The sequence below is a fragment of the Taeniopygia guttata genome, chromosome 11 (genome assembly GCF_048771995.1).
Source record: "Taeniopygia guttata chromosome 11, bTaeGut7.mat, whole genome shotgun sequence".
Classification (NCBI taxonomy): domain Eukaryota; kingdom Metazoa; phylum Chordata; class Aves; order Passeriformes; family Estrildidae; genus Taeniopygia; species Taeniopygia guttata.
In genome coordinates this window covers 4,680,874-4,696,090 of record NC_133036.1, presented here as the reverse complement: position 1 = coordinate 4,696,090, position 15,217 = coordinate 4,680,874, and the positions used below count along the sequence as shown (strand labels likewise).

General features: G+C 49.4%; 1 protein-coding gene across 1 annotated transcript; it reads left to right on the top strand.

Annotated features, from left to right (window-relative positions):
• Positions 1-65: 65 nt before the first annotated feature.
• On the top strand, positions 66-15,217 carry COG4 (component of oligomeric golgi complex 4). Its single transcript, XM_030282515.4, has 19 exons — positions 66-258; positions 726-808; positions 1,480-1,594; positions 2,394-2,568; positions 3,163-3,356; positions 3,766-3,871; positions 4,946-5,103; positions 5,630-5,688; positions 7,123-7,256; positions 7,783-7,901; positions 8,235-8,401; positions 9,037-9,202; positions 10,678-10,740; positions 11,200-11,316; positions 12,921-13,013; positions 13,309-13,392; positions 13,698-13,799; positions 14,185-14,313; positions 14,524-15,217. Exons 1-19 carry the CDS (start codon positions 121-123, stop codon positions 14,656-14,658), a joined length of 2,337 nt encoding a protein of 778 aa, XP_030138375.1. The 5' UTR covers positions 66-120; the 3' UTR covers positions 14,659-15,217.

Below are 15,217 nucleotides of genomic sequence, written 5' to 3'. Positions count from 1 at the left end.
TGGAGGAGCGTTGGCTTTCCTCGCTGCCGGGCGGAACCGAGCGGCGCCGGGGCTCAGGCACCGCCTGTGACGGTCCCGCCGGGCCTCACGGCGGAATGGACGCGTCAGCTGCGGGCCAAGATGGCGGCGCCGGGGCCGAGGGCGCCGCCGGGGGAGAGCGGCGGCCCCGCCGCCTCCGCCCTCTCCATGGAGCGCATCCAGTCGCTGACCGATCTGGCGGACCTGGAGGCCGCCTACAGCCGGCTGTGTGAGGAGGAGGTGTGTGGGGCCGGGCGTGGCAGGCAGCGGGGCCGTGAAGCGGATACCTCGCTGTCGCTGTGCCCCTCGTTGTTGCAGACTCTCCAGAGGGGTTTGATACGGACTTGCCACCCCTGGGGCCTGGCCGGGGGGCGGTGGCGCCTCCGCGGATCCCTGAATCGCGGGCAGCGTGGAGATTCTGGGATCTGGCGCACTGGCAGCCCGGCCAGGGGAGGAGGTTGTGGGTTATCTGACTTAACAGCGGTGTGATGAGGATTCCAAAACCGCTGCTTTCAAATAGAAAAACCATAAAGATTTGGAGGATTAAAGAGAGCTTAGAAATGATTTATTTGTCCTATGAGCTCTTGGAAGCTCTAATGCCTTGTGTCCTTGTCTTGGATGTAGGGTCTGTGATTAATTGCTGGTCTGGAGGAGAGCTGAAGTCACACAACACCTCCTTCATCGTTTTTTTTTTTTTATTTTTTCAGAAAGTCGTGCAGGAGGAGCTGGATTCCCTCCTGGAGCAGCAAAGCACTATAGAGAATAAGATGGTTGCCCTTCATCGCATGGGGTTAGTGTCCCAACCCCTCTTCCTTCTTGCTGCATGACCCAGATGCTCCTTTCAGTGTTGCAAGGGAAGCACATCCATTCTCAGAAAATGTCAGACTTTGTGTCAGTTTGTGGTAGAGAACACGAGTTGGATCCTCATCCCCAGGTGCCCAGTTCTTCTCAGCAGCACTGACAGCTGTGCCCTCACCCAGACTGACCCACATTTTAGTGTAGGCTCAGAAGCTTTTTGACAATGTCATCTCAGAGGTTGCCAAGTTTCAGCATCAATTGTTGGATCAGGTGTCTCGTGCCAGGCTGTCTACAGGTATGAACAAATATTACTGCCTCTTCAGGGTGAACTTGTGCAGGCAGGCTGGAAAATCATCCTAAATGGTCTTGAGTCTAGGAGAAGCTCCAGGGAAAGGTTTATAGTCTTCACCTCCACTTCAGGGAATGTCATAAGGGCCCAGTGGCTTGTTGGTGCCGTGTGGTAGCAAGGCACAGTTGTTCTGTGCAGCCTCTTCCAAAGCAGCCAGTCGATTCCTTTCTCCTGCTTTGGTCCCAGAGGAAGGGACTGAAACGAGGGAGAGTGTTGTGACAGGACCAGCTGTATCTGAAGGAGGAGCCATCCTCCTTGCACACCATCCTGGTGGTCAGTGTGTGCCTCTCACGCTCATTCCGGTGTGTTCCCAGCCCTAACCTGCAGCTGATTGAGGGGGATGCCCAGCAGCTGGCAGGGATGATCACCTTCACCTGCAACCTGGCCGAGAACGTCAGCAGCAAAGTCCGTCAGCTCGACCTTGCCAAGGTAGCTGGGCTGAGGGGGGCTGGAACCTGTCACCACCAAGCTGTGTTCTGTGCTCACAGCACAGCAGATGTGCCCTGCCTTTGGTGGGCAGGTGGGCTGGAACTGCTGTGGTTTTTTTATTTTAGCTGTGTATTTCTGGGCTCCTGGTTATTGCATGGTGTAAGACTGGTAGGATGATAGAATGGTTTTGGCTGGAAGGGACCTTAAAGCTCCTCTTGTTCCAGCTCTCCTGCAGTTGACATGGACACCTTTCACTAGACCAGGCTGCTCAGAGCTCCATCCAGCCTGGCCTTGAACGCTTCTAGGGATGCTCCTCCATATAGGAGCTGGTTCTCCAGCATCCCCTTCTGCCCACGCAGCTCCTGGTAGAATACCTGGATAGGGTGACTAGCAGTGCTGGCAGCTACACAGTGCTGAGCACAGTGCAAATGGTCACCCAAGCCAGGTCAGGAATCTGGGCTGTTCTGTTCCTTGTCTGGGGACAGGCTGAGAGGTGTCAATGCCAGTATTTGCACAAGTGCTCAGATCAAACAGATATGTGGTGTCATCTCTGGTCTCTGCCTGTTTGTTACAGAGAACTGTGGCCTCCAATTTCAGCCTCAGTTTTGACAAATGCTGTTCATCCTGCAGAGCCACTGGTCTTAGCACTTTTTAAGTAGTCCAGGAATTTTGCTTATGCAGTAGTTTTGCTGTATAGAAGTATTGCTGCAGTCTGTTTTTCCCTCACACTGTCTTCTGACAGTTCCCTGTCCCTGGCCTATCCCACAGCTGGAAGCATTACTGGTTGCCTTTCTTTCAGAACCGACTCTATCAGGCCATTCAGAGAGCTGATGACATCCTTGACCTCAAGTTCTGCATGGATGGAGTTCAGACAGCCCTGAGAAATGAAGACTATGAGCAAGCAGCAGCTCATATCCATCGCTACCTGTCTCTGGACAAGTCAGTGATTGAGCTCAGTCGTCAGGGCAAGGAAGGTAAGCACTGTTTGTGAGGAGATGCTGATGAGTCACCTTTCCAATGGATATCTAGAGGCTGCTCATTTCCCGTGGGTTGCCTCAGTCCAACAGGCAAAGCAGAAAATTTAATACAGGCCAGAGATCTTAGTATTTTATAGACTGCCTTGGGGTGAAGGTTCTTGAAGCGTTATTACACCAGAATTATCATTAATTGAACAGGATGTTCCTGGCACACAGCTGTAATAGTATTTCAGGTGCTAACTAAGCGAAGGACAAAATGCTCAGGCCAGAAGTGAGGGAGAAGTTTCTGTCAGGAATTGTTCTTGTGTCACGGTGTGCTACCAAGCAGAGCAACTGGAAATGAGAGAGTAAATTGCTAGATTCCTAAGAGGAAAATGCCAGTGGATGTGTTGTCATTCTTCATGCAAAAACACAACATTGCATCATACACCAACCTGTCTTGCCTGTAGAGGAATTCCAGTGGGTCTTCTGCCTTTTCAGTTTGGGGCTACACAGTGCTGGTCTCTCTCCTGGGGAAAAAAAAAGTAGCCTTTGATACAGTATTAACATTGTGCTGTTGCTTTTCCCTTTCTTTTCTGTCCTTTTGACCAGGGGGAATAATTGATGCTAACCTGAAACTCCTGCAGGAAGCAGAGCAGCGTCTGACAACAATTGTTACGGAGAAATTTGACACAGCTATGAAGCAGGGAGACCTGCCCCAGGTGGAACGGTTCTTCAAGATCTTTCCTCTGCTAGGCTTACATGAAGAGGGGCTGAGCAAGTTCTCTGAGTACCTCTGCAAGCAGGTAACAGGCTCTGTGACACCCAGGGGAAAGGAAAACCCAGTCTCTGTCAACAGATGTTCTGGAAGGAGGTTTTGGCAGTGGCTTGTTAACCTTAAAAAATAGCACTGGCCTTAGTTCATATCTTTCCCTGCATTTGCATGCTGGGATGGGCTTTCTGGTGTCTGTGTCTTGCTCTGTGTGCTTGCTTAAAAATTATCCAATGAGCCTGGAAAGAGAAGAGCAAATTTTTACCTTTCCTTGAGCCTTGAGTTTTCCACAAGAGAGGAAAGGATCCCTGTTCAAAGGAGGAGCAGCAGCAATAGCTCTTGCATTGGGAAGGCTAATGAAAGCTCTCTAGGGCAAGGACAGAGGACCTGAAGGTTGAAAAATACCTTTGGGTGTTCAGCTGACTGGTCCTGTTGCCATGCAGGTGGCCAACAAAGCAGAAGAGAACCTGCAGCTGGTGATGGGGACAGACATGAGTGACCGTCGAGCTGCTGTCATCTTTGCAGACACCCTGACACTCCTCTTTGAAGGTAATCTTCCCTTCCTCTTTCCTGATTGATTGCAAATAGTCCATGATGAGACTGTCCATCAATTTAAATGCTTTTAATTTTAGCTCACAAAATGCCTCATTCCCCTTTGAGCTACTTATGTCTCACTCAAGGGACAGGGACAAAACTACTAGGAATTACTCCAACCAGGAGAGGGCATCACAGTAAGCAAGTTTTCCTATGTACATCTTGTATAGGCACAAAGTGTATTTGCAAAGGATTTGTTGGCTTCCTCCAGGAATCAGACTCTTCCCGTTCTCTGCATCCTCAAAACAAATGGGCATTCCCTGGAGGTTTCTTCAGACTTGCAGCTCTCCTGACAAACAAATCAGATCCCTTAGGGATAAGCAGCTGTTGGTGTCTCCAGGCCTGGCTCTTCAAGAAGCACCATGGGAACTTGAAAGCAGAGAAGGAAGGGAGAGAAGGGAATATAAATGCTCTGTGGGAATGCCACAGACAGTACTTGAGATCGCTTGGTGATGAACCACCTTCTCTATGAAATCTGCTCTAGTTCAGGCTGCACCCTTGCCAAGTTACTCTCCCAGCCTGGCACCAGTAAAGCTTTCTTGGCAGTAGTGTTAAAAGCAGAGGGAGCATTGCTAACTTTTGGAGTAGAGCGTTTGTGAGAGGGCAATATTGTAGAGATACTTCCTTGGAGATGAGTTTTTCCTCCAAGGAGTTCTTGCTTTTGCTAATCCTTGCTCTCTGCAGCAAGTGTGTGCCCAAGAGCCATCCCTGGGCTTATTTTTCCCTGTAACCTTGGAGGTGCTAAAAGCTGGGACTGTGTTTGGGTGGCAGCTGTGCCCCCTGCCAGATTTAGCTTGTGTGGCTTTGTCCTGGGGAAGCTTCATTCCTTGTATCTTGCTGGGCTGAAGGGCAGCTGGCAAACAGGGCATGGCAGGAGTTCTCTTTAGGGACAGAGAGATGGCTTCTGCTCCAGGAGATCCATACTCTATCTGTGGAGTGAATGATCCTTTTTTAGGTCTGGTCTGTGGACCTGTGTAGCTCTGCTGTGCTCTGGGAACTGCTGGTTGAGCCTCTCTCCTCTCCCTGCAGGGATTGCTCGCATTGTGGAGACCCACCAGCCCATCGTGGAGACCTACTACGGGCCAGGGAGGCTCTACACCCTCATCAAGCACCTGCAGGTGGAGTGCGACCGGCAGGTGGAGAAGGTGGTGGACAAGTTCATCAAGGAGAGGGACTATCACAGGCAGGTAAGAGCAGTGTGAGGCTGCCTCATGCAGCCAACTGTGCCCTCCATCCTGTTCTGTGGGGCTCCCTCTGCCATAGAGGCAGCAGAGTTTGACCTTGTGTATTGAGAGAATCCTTGCTTTACTACTTATTGACCCAGACAGCTGAAGGGGTTCAGTCTGTAACTGTGCTTTCTGATGCAAAGTATTTCTTGGGGGCATGGTTAATGCAACCTGGGCACTCTTTGCTGTGCAGCTCTGCACCTTCCCCACTGCCTTGTTCCTGCTTAGATGCAGGGCTGCTGTTTCTGTCTCATGGTCACATACCTTGGTGCCTCTGGCCAAGTCCCATCCCACCACCCTTCCTGGTAGGATGAGCTCTGCCTTGGAGGAGGAGGAAGTGAACTTACGTGATTCCTTTCTCTGGTAGTGCTTCCTGCAAAGCATTCCAATTACCCCCAGAGAGCAAGCACTTCCTTAGGCGACAGCACAAGAAGTGTCTGGTAACTTCAAGTCATCAGCAAAGTCTTCCTTTCTTTTGTGATTGCAGTTCCAGCAAGTCCAGAATAGCATGATGAGAAGTTCTTCTGCAGAGAAGATTGAACCAAGGTACAAAGAAAAACTCTTTATGCTCTCCAACCTTTCACTCTTGAGTTGTTATTAACACTACTTAGCATTTAGATAACTCTCCCACTCTTCCAAAAGCTTTGTGGTTATTAATTTAAAAAATCCAATCGTTAGGTGCCCTTCACTGCCCTTCTTTAAAAGAAGCTTCTGTAGTGGGGCTTTATTTTGCTTAGTCATTAATTCTAAGCCTTAGCTCTAAGCATTCCTGGGGGATTGTCAGTATCACTTCCATGAAGGAAGAGGTTTTTAACTGCCTGTGCCCACTACCCTTTCATGGCCAGAGTACAGTCCTTGGAGCCCACAAAACAGGGCACCTCTCTTGAAAGATAATTTATGACAGAAACAGGAATAAATCTTTGGATCTTACTTAATCTGCAGCAGCTCCATACCATCAGTTTCTTGACAACAAACAACAGTGCTTTCAATCTCCCTCTGTTTCTTCTTATTGTAAATATTTACATAACCCTTAAGCAAGGCCATTTGAAAGTGTACCCAGCCCTTCTGGGACTGCCTGACATGCCTTGAAATGTCAGGAATGTGAGGAACCTTGAGGTTCCTCAAGGAAGATCTGTCTGTGAGCCTGCATAGTTAATATTTCTGCAGTAATATCTACTTACTGTTTGCTCTGAGTAACTGCATGCATTCTAGTTTTCTGATTTTTTAATTTTTCATCTGTAAAATAAAGCTGATGTTTCCTTCTCCCACTTGTGCACCATAAGTCTTCAAGTAGGATTTGTAAAATTCTTCTGTGCACACTGATGAAAAAGCTGATGTGTCAGTCTTTCTTTTTTCAGTCATCTCTGGTCTGAACACTGTGTTCTGCATTGTAACATGCTTTTTTGTCTCACGTTTCCTGAGCTGTTGAGCTTAAACAGATTCTTCATCATCTGCAGGGAAACACATGAGTCTGTGCACAAAAACACATACGTGGAGATGGCAGGGACCAGGCATTTCTAACACTACATAATAGGGCTCATGGAATTGTAGCAAAACTGAGGTAGGGAAGGACAGATAAGGATCTCTAGTTAAACCTCCCATTCAAAACAGGGCTCATTTTGAAGTTACATCAGGTTGCTTTGAGTCTTGCAGTCCTTACCACTGTGATTTCAACGTGAATGTCCTCACATCTATGAGGAGAAAGAGTGGGAGTGTTGCTAAATCTTGGAGTAGAGTTTGTGAGAAAAACCAATATTGTAGAGATACCTCCTGGGGGAGATTTTGGGGGATATTTTGACTGTGTGTGTGCATGCTTTGCACATACCAGTTATTCTGCTGAGCTTTGCCAGTCAGTGGTACAGATGGAAACGGCAGTACTGATCTCATAGTAAGGGAACAGAAAACACACTACTTAACTGAATTAAATTAGTGCCCCTCCTTTTGTAGTCTTGCTGTCTTGATTCTTGCTATTTCTTCCAGGGAGCTTGACCCTATTTTAACAGAAGTCACTCTGATGAATGCCCGCAGTGAGCTCTACTTGAGATTCATCAAGAGACGAATAATGGCTGATTTTGAGGTGGGAGATGCCATGGCCTCAGAGGAGGTAAAGCAAGGTAACACCTTGAGCACTGATACTCATAGGCTCTGCTTATCAAAGCCAGAAATGGCAATATACCTGAGTTAGTGGCAGAGCAGAGTGACACAGGGTCTGCAAAGACACTTTGGGAGCGCTCTGTGGAAGACAGTTGTGTAGCCTAGACTTTCCAAACCTGCTTTCAGCACTGGTTGTTCCCTCTAACAGGAAAACCAACATTAAGAATGATTGTAGAGTATAACAAAGTAAAGTCTCCAAAGAGGGGAAAAGCCATTTGGTCACTGCAGGCATAAATCCTAAAGGTGGAGGCCATGAAAAAAAAGGCTCAAGGTTTTGGTACTCTGTAGAGCTCTGGAAATCACTTTAGTCACCTGCAAAATCCAGCTCAGCAATTTCAGCTCCACAATGGTGGCTTCTGATTTGTTCTAGGCTGGGCTTGGCAGGTGTGTATCTGTTGGGTCCCATGAGACAAGCAGCAAGGGGACTTGCTGGATCTGCCTCCTGGCCCTGGGTTCCTGATGATGGGTCTCTCTTTTGTTCCACAGAGCATCAAAAATACCTGGACAAGCTCCTCAACAACTGTCTGCTGAGCTGCACCATGCAAGAGCTCATTGGCTACTACATCACCATGGAGGAATACTTCATGAGGGAGACTGTCAACAAGGTCAGGGAAAACCTCTTAGATGTTTTTCTGTGTGTTCTCCTCAGTCCTCTGGTGAGCATCCCAAGGGAGGGATATGCTTACATGGCAAATATGCAGTTGTTGGGAAAGTCTTTTGTTTCTCTTGACCTTGAAAAGCAAGTTGTTTTTTCTGAACTTTGACTTCAGACATACCCCAGGTATCTTCCAGGTCTGTGGGCTGCTGCAGACTGGTCTGAGTGGTGCCAGCCACACAGGGTACAGTTCCACTCAGGGTGAAGTGGGCAGATGGGCAGTTTGGTCTCTCAGCACTGCTGGGGCCGTGAGCTCAGGGCACTGAGACAGCTTTCTTTGCAGGCTGTTGCCATGGACAGCTACGAGAAGGGCCAGCTCACCTCCAGCATGGTGGATGATGTGTTCTATATAGTGAAGAAGTGCATTGGGCGTGCTCTGTCCAGCTCCAGCATAGACTGTCTCTGTGCTATGATCAACCACTCCACCACCGAGCTGGAGTCTGACTTCAGGTAATGCAAACACACCAGTTCATTGTAATGTGCCTCCACCTCACGTTCTGCAAACAGTGGTTGCTGCCAGATGGTCTTCCTAGTGTTCTTTGCCTTTGAACCTCTGGCTTGTCATCTCCATGGAAGATGCTCATAGGAAGCATTGGCAGATGTGGGAAGCTGGATCTGGGCATCTTTTCTCACCACAGTGGTGATCCACCTGTAGGATAAACAGAGAAAAGAACCTCATGGCCCAAAATCCCTACAAGATGGAGTTGCCTTGCAGCATTGGGGTACTACCCTGCTTGAGGGTACATGATCACCCCTAGCTGTTCTCTGGGTTACTTAACAACTCAAACTTAGGGTGAGACTGCAGAAATTGTCCTGCTATTTTTCATTCCATTGTGGGAGTGAGGAGCTGTGTCTGAAGACAGCAGGCAGGATATTCGGGAAAGCTCAGAAACTGGGTGGTTGTGTTTTCCTTTCCGCATTCAGATGCTGTCAGGAGGTACTTGCCAGCCTTTTTTTCCCCTTTGAAGTTCCACTACCTTGTTCAGGTCAGATCTCAGAAAAAATGCTGTCCCCAGGCACAGAGCATAAATTTTTTTTTTTTTTTTTGCTTGCTCTAAACCCTGGTGTGTTCTGCTTGCCTATAGGGAGGTTCTGTACAACAAGCTGAAGCAGGGCTTCCCAGCCACGACCTTCCAGGACTTCCAGAGAGGGGTGACCAGTGCTGTGAACATCATGCACAGCAGCCTGCAGCAGGGCAAGTTCGACACCAAAGGCATTGAAAGCACAGACGAGGCCAAGCAGTCCTTTCTGGTGGGTTTGGTGGCTCTTCTGGTGTAGAGTGAGTTGGGGTGGGGAGAAAAATCATGGGGAAGTCTTGAGAACAGGATTGGTGTGATTGTTGTGATCAGAGAACCTGAAAACCTGTTCCGGTGTGGTGGGTGGCCTACCTTTGGATGTCTGGTAGATGCTTCTGCCTCACCTCTTGTTTGTAGAGCTTCCACACCAGGCCTGTGCAGGTGTGATCCTGTGAGTGCCTCTTGGGCTGCCAATAATTCCTTCTGGGCTGGAGAAAAATCTGTGCTCTTTTGAGGTGTCCACCAATCCTGTTCTTCACCGGTTCCACACAGAGGTGGTGGGAGAGCATCTCATCCACACCTTCCTCCAGATAGAAAAGTCCTGGCCCAAGCTCAGCTCCTTCACTTATCAGATTGAAGAGCTTTCATTAGAGCAGAATTGTTTGCTCTCCTTGGTCTGCAAGATCCTCCTGTTGCCTTCTAACAGCAGAACTGCAGCTCTCTGCTTGCTTGAGCAGGCACAGGGAGTATTCCAGACCCCTCAGAGAAGTGGTCACTTGTCACTTCTGTCTTCTGCAGCGTAACACGTCCTTCCCCATGCTGGGATGCTGTGTAGACTTTGCATTGGGGAAAGGACCTCACTGGGAGAGCATCTCTGGCTCTGCTCTCTCCAGGTGTGAGCAGACCTGTGGGCAGAGGTTGGGAGCACTGGAGGAAGGCTGGCTCACCATGACTTACCTCCCTCTAAGTTGTTGTGAAGAGCCAGTGCTGAAGAGGTTCCTTGGAACTTTCACTGTACAAGGAGAGAAGGCAGCAAAGGGAGCAGGAGAGACTCAAGTCCTTAATCTCATAGAGTTCCGTTACAGGTTTCTGCATTTCTGAAGCAAAGGGCTTCCACTGAATTTCTCCCACTGAATTTCTTCATTCACCTGTCACCTTGCCTCATTTTCCTGTTTCCTGTGCAAACTCCAGCCTCATAGTGACATTTGGTTCAGCTTCAGCAGGTAGAGAACAGTCTAATCAGTGGAGAACAGATACTCATCTGGCAGGAGGGCTGCTGATTCCTCCTGCCTGTGCCTCACTGTCTCCCCTGCTGCTCTGGACACAGTGTATAAAACATCACCCTCAGCCACTCCTGCTCTGTTCTTCATGACACTTACAGGAAGCTGGGGGTACATTATGGCTTCCATCCATCACCAACAACTGAGGCTTCACTGCAACATCATGAACAAGATGATGAGGAAAAACAGTAAACTGTCTTAACTCTGTACTAGCTGGGGGTTCAGCACATGTGCTCTGTTGCTGGAGTTGAGCTTCATGCAGCTCTGTGAATCTGCAGTGCTTTGATCTCACAGTAGCTACTTTGTCCCTTAACTACTTGCATTTCAGTCTGTACTCTTAGCAGGGCATGGATTAAATGTGTGGATTTGGGGATGAGGTGTTGGGAAATTCCATTTAATCCAGCTTGGTTTTGTTTTGGTTTTTTTTCAGGTGACCTTAAACAATGTGGAAGTCTGCAGTGAAAACATCATGACCCTAAAGAAGACTTTGGAGGTGCAGTCTGTATTCTTTACTGGTTTTTCCTGAATCAAATTTGTAATATCCTTCCTTGGTGGAAGCAGGGGTCAAGTAAACCATCTGGACTTTGATCTGCCCGAGTTCCTGAGGTCTTTGCCCTCCAGCCTTAGGGAAGGAATTTTAAGCTGGCAGTGCAATTTCCGGCTGATTAGTAGCAGCCAGAAATACCAGTTCTTCTAGCCTGACTAACCTGGTGCAGGAATAACTGTGCATCATGGAGAGTCTGCAGTTCTCTGGTGCCAGGCTAGACAGCCCCTGGCTGCTTTTCTTGCTGTCCTTTCTCCCCGCAGCTGGAGCCTCTGCCTTTGCAAGAGCAAGAGTTGGGCTCCTGTCCTAGCCCACACGCTGGTGGGCAGCCAGAGCTCAGCAACACAAAGAAATAAAAACTGCCCAGGTTATTAATTTGCAGCTTGCTCATGGATCTCTTCCCTGCAGAGTGACTGCAGCAAACTACTCAGCCAAGGATTCGGGGGCGAGCAGGCACAGGCCAAGATTGAGAGCTGCCTCTCAGACATGGCTGCTGTCTCCAACAAATTCCGTGACCTGCTGCAGGTGAGTGTCTCTCCAAATTACTGCTGCCTTCCAACACTGGCTGCTGGTGTCTTCAGGGAGAACTCTGGCAGGAATCACTTCAGCCTAAGGCCAGGCCATGTGTGGCTCCAGGAGTTCTGGGTGGGGTGCAGGAGGGAGCACATCAGTCAGCTTTCAGGCATGGAAACAGCCCCAGCTCGTTTACACAGCCACACCAGCTGGCAGCTGCATATAAAGCACTGGAATCGGCTGCAGAGCCAGAGGAATGTTGCTTCATTTGTCTTCACTTTTCATGGACTTGCAGTTGGTTCAGCATTTTCAGGAAAAGAAATATTAATAGCATTTCCATCTCCTCTGTTCTCCCTCGTGGCACAGCACACTGTCACGTTGTCCACAGCCTCACTAAGTAATGCTGAAGACAGGCTGTTGGTAGAGAAGAGCTGTTCTTTCCTCAGGTTTCTCCTTCTTTCCCAAATGCAAATAGCCCTCAGCATGGAGCAGAGGACTCTCTGGCTAAATCCAGTCTCCTGTGGCATGCTGGGGCCTGCTGTCCTAAAATGTCACAGTGGTCTCTGGCAGGGAGAGAAGCAGGAAGACCTAGTTCCTCATGTGGAAAGAAACCAAGCAAAGGAGAATATTTTGAACCAGGTTTGCCTTTGTACTTCACAGAGGGGTCAGGTTATTTTTTTGTTTGGCTTTGCAGTTCAGGGCACGCAGATGGCTTCAGTTCAGCACTACCAGCAAACCCTCTTGAGGACTGTGGTCAGTATTGAAACCAAAGAGCTTATCAGTAAGGAGTAAAACTCCAGTCTGACTGGTGTGGTTTTAAAAGTGGCTGTGAAGCAATCTAAAGGCTGAGGAGGAAACTCCTGTGCTGCCTGACTCACACACACACTGATTTTGTCTCAGAAAAGGACAGTTGCCAGCAGGGCCTTCTCAGAAATGCCAGTTTTAGTTAAAATCTTCTATCAAATGCCAGTCAGAATCGGTACCGCCGCAGTTTCATACTGAGTGAGCTTTCATGACACCTTGCTGAGCCAAAGAATGGTGGCTGGCAGGAGAGGGCTTTAAGAGCTCTCATCACAGGGGACAAACCAGCCTTTGCTGACAGCCTGCTGCTCAGGGGAGATGGCATGTGCTGGGGTTATGATTAATTCAGGGAATTAACTGTGGTTACAGCTTTTATCTTCCTTTTAGATTCCCCTACTGAGCTAAGCTGCAATGGAGGTGGGAGGCATCATTTGAGTTCAGTCACAGTGCCCTGGCTGGTGCTGAGTGAAAAAATTGAGTTTGCATTTTTTCCTACCCCAGGTGCTTTGCTCCTGCTAGGAAATCTGTAGCTGTGTGGGATGGGGTGGGGAAGCACAAGCCCTTCAGACCACACTCCAAGTCAGCACAACAGCAGCTTCTGGGCCAACATCCTTCCTCCTCTTCTTGTCATGGTGTCAGAGCCTTGTCAGAGCCTTCTGGCACCGGAAGAGGGTGGAATCTGGGCCTTGTGGGTGCAGTTTCCTGTGCAAGTCTGTGGGCCAGTTCCCCAAGCTGAGAATGGAAAGCAGCATCAAGACAGCCTGTTTGTAAAGATTTTGTGCCTCACTGTCCTTTCTTCTTGCTGTCTCACTCAGGAAGGTCTCAATGAGCTCAACAGCACAGCCATCAAACCCCAGGTGAAGCCGTGGATCAACTTATTCCTCTCTGTCTCCCACAACATCGAGGAGGTGAGGCTCAGTGTTCTCCTCTTGCAGCTGTACTTGAGCAATCTCTGTCTTCTGCCCAGCAGCACAGTCAGAGGGACCACTGTTTCCTTCCCCTCAGTTATCTGCTGTTTCCTTGGCACAGAGCAGCAGTAAAATACCCAGATCTTGCTCTGCAGCTGAGCCTGGAAAGGGACATTTGGTTACAGAGGAGCAGAAGGGATGAAGTGCTGCTCCATGAAGAACCTCCCTTCCTGTCCTCTGGGCCGCTGGCTGTGGTTTACTTCAGGCCACATAAACAACCCTTTCTGCATTTCAGGAGGAGTTCAGTGACTATGAGGCCAATGATCCCTGGGTCCAGCAGTTCATCGTCAATCTGGAACAGCAGATGACAGAGTTCAAGGTGAGAGAAGGAGGTGGCAGCCTGCCAGGCTTTGGCCAGACCTCCACGTGGCATCCTCCAGCTCCTTCCTTGCTTGGCAAGCAGAGGTGTCCTCCAGTGCCTTGCAGGGCTCTAGAGGATCCAGTCACCCCCTTCTCCTGCAATTCTCAAAGCCTGCTTGCGGGCCTCACATACCTGGATCACTTCTGTGGTGCTCCCCACTTGCCAAGCCTGCAAGTCCTTATTTGTAAGCTCTCCTAGTCTTGGGCTTTAGGAATGTCTGCTCAGTTTTTCCTGACAAGAATAACACAGGTTTCTGCTTCCAGGCTGGACTGTCTCCAGTGATTTATGATACTCTCACTGGTCTTATGACCAGTCTCATAGCCATTGAACTGGAGAAAGTGCTGCTCAAATCCACCTTCAGCAGGGTAAGCAAAACACTCCTCTAGCATGTAGTCTGTATTGACTCCAAATCCTGAGTAAAGGATGGGGCAGGGCAGATGCAAATATTACCCTCAAATATTACCCTGTAAGAAACTCTCCAAGCACCAGTGACCAGCTCATGGATGCCTTTACATCAGCATCCACAGGGACAAAGTGGGTTTGGTGATGGGACTGAGAAGAGCTGGCACCAGTAAGGGGACTGGGTTTTAAGGTAGGTCTAAACATAAGCCACTTAAACCTGCAATAAATGGTTTAACTAGGACCTGCCTGCTCAGAGACTTCCCACTGCTTCCCTGTGATTTTAACTGGTGTCTTGGCGCAACCCATGGTCTGCTTGGAGAGTTAACAGATCTCCTTCTGTGCCCACAGCTCGGTGGTCTGCAGTTTGACAAGGAGCTGAGGTCCCTCATAGCCTATCTCACCACAGTCACCACATGGACGATCCGTGACAAGTTTGCCCGTCTTTCCCAAATGGCCACCATCCTCAACCTGGAAAGGGTGAGCTGCACTTGGTCTGCTCCTACTGGGGGATTGTGGGAACACCTCTGCACTGCACGTGGCTTTACTGAGTTTATCCAGATGTCATCACACCTACAGGGTGTGAAAAACCTGGAGAAACTGCCCCATGTCTGATGGCACTTGAGTTCACACTTACCTGTGAGGACAGTCTGTGCTGAGCCATCTCCTACAGCTGCCCTCTTTTTGCAGGTGACGGAGATTCTGGATTACTGGGGCCCAAACTCGGGTCCACTCACCTGGCGCCTCACTCCGGCCGAGGTCCGGCAGGTGCTGGCTCTCCGCATCGACTTCCGCAGCGAGGACATCAAGCGGCTGCGCCTGTAGTTGGTCAGTGCTTGGATCAGCATCGTGCTGGAGCTAAGGGCAGGAAGGTTGCACTCCTGAGCCTGCCCACATCCTGTCCTGGGCTGGCTGATGGTGTGGGGATGGGATGATGTCTGCCCTTCTGCTCACATTCCTCGGGGCCAAGCGTTTTCCTGGGCCCAGCAAGAAGACTTGCCATCCTTCTGTGGGAGCAGAAACAAGGCACAGAGGAATCTCTCATGCTATTTCTCAGAACACAGGCCAGTGCCTGCTCCTGACTTCCTGTTCTCTGCTGCCCTGTGGGAGGCCACAGGCTGGGACAGGGGGCTGGTGGGGCTCAAATACGGGTCTGCTGCTGCAGCTGTGTTCCCTCTGTGCCCCCAGATTAAGGGTCAGCTACTGGAGTCACAAATACTGAGCCATGGCTCTCTCCTGGTGGTGATGGGAACTGTTCTGTGGAAGGGAAAAGAAGTGATTTCCTTGGGAAGGTGCTTGGAAAATTACTAGAAAGCCTCTGAAGGAAGTGGGGCTGTGTCCCTGCTCTGTACAGATACTCTGTAAATAAACCTCGCTTGGTTGA

Excerpts from the sequence above, each read along its gene's own strand:
- COG4 (XM_030282515.4), top strand. The coding sequence starts at position 121 with ATGGCGGCGCCGGGGCCGAGGGCGCCGCCGGGGGAGAGCGGCGGCCCC. Across the intron at positions 1,595-2,393 it reads GTCAGCTCGACCTTGCCAAG|AACCGACTCTATCAGGCCAT; the intron begins GTAGCTGGGCTG and ends CCTTTCTTTCAG. Across the intron at positions 3,357-3,765 it reads CTGAGTACCTCTGCAAGCAG|GTGGCCAACAAAGCAGAAGA; the intron begins GTAACAGGCTCT and ends GTTGCCATGCAG.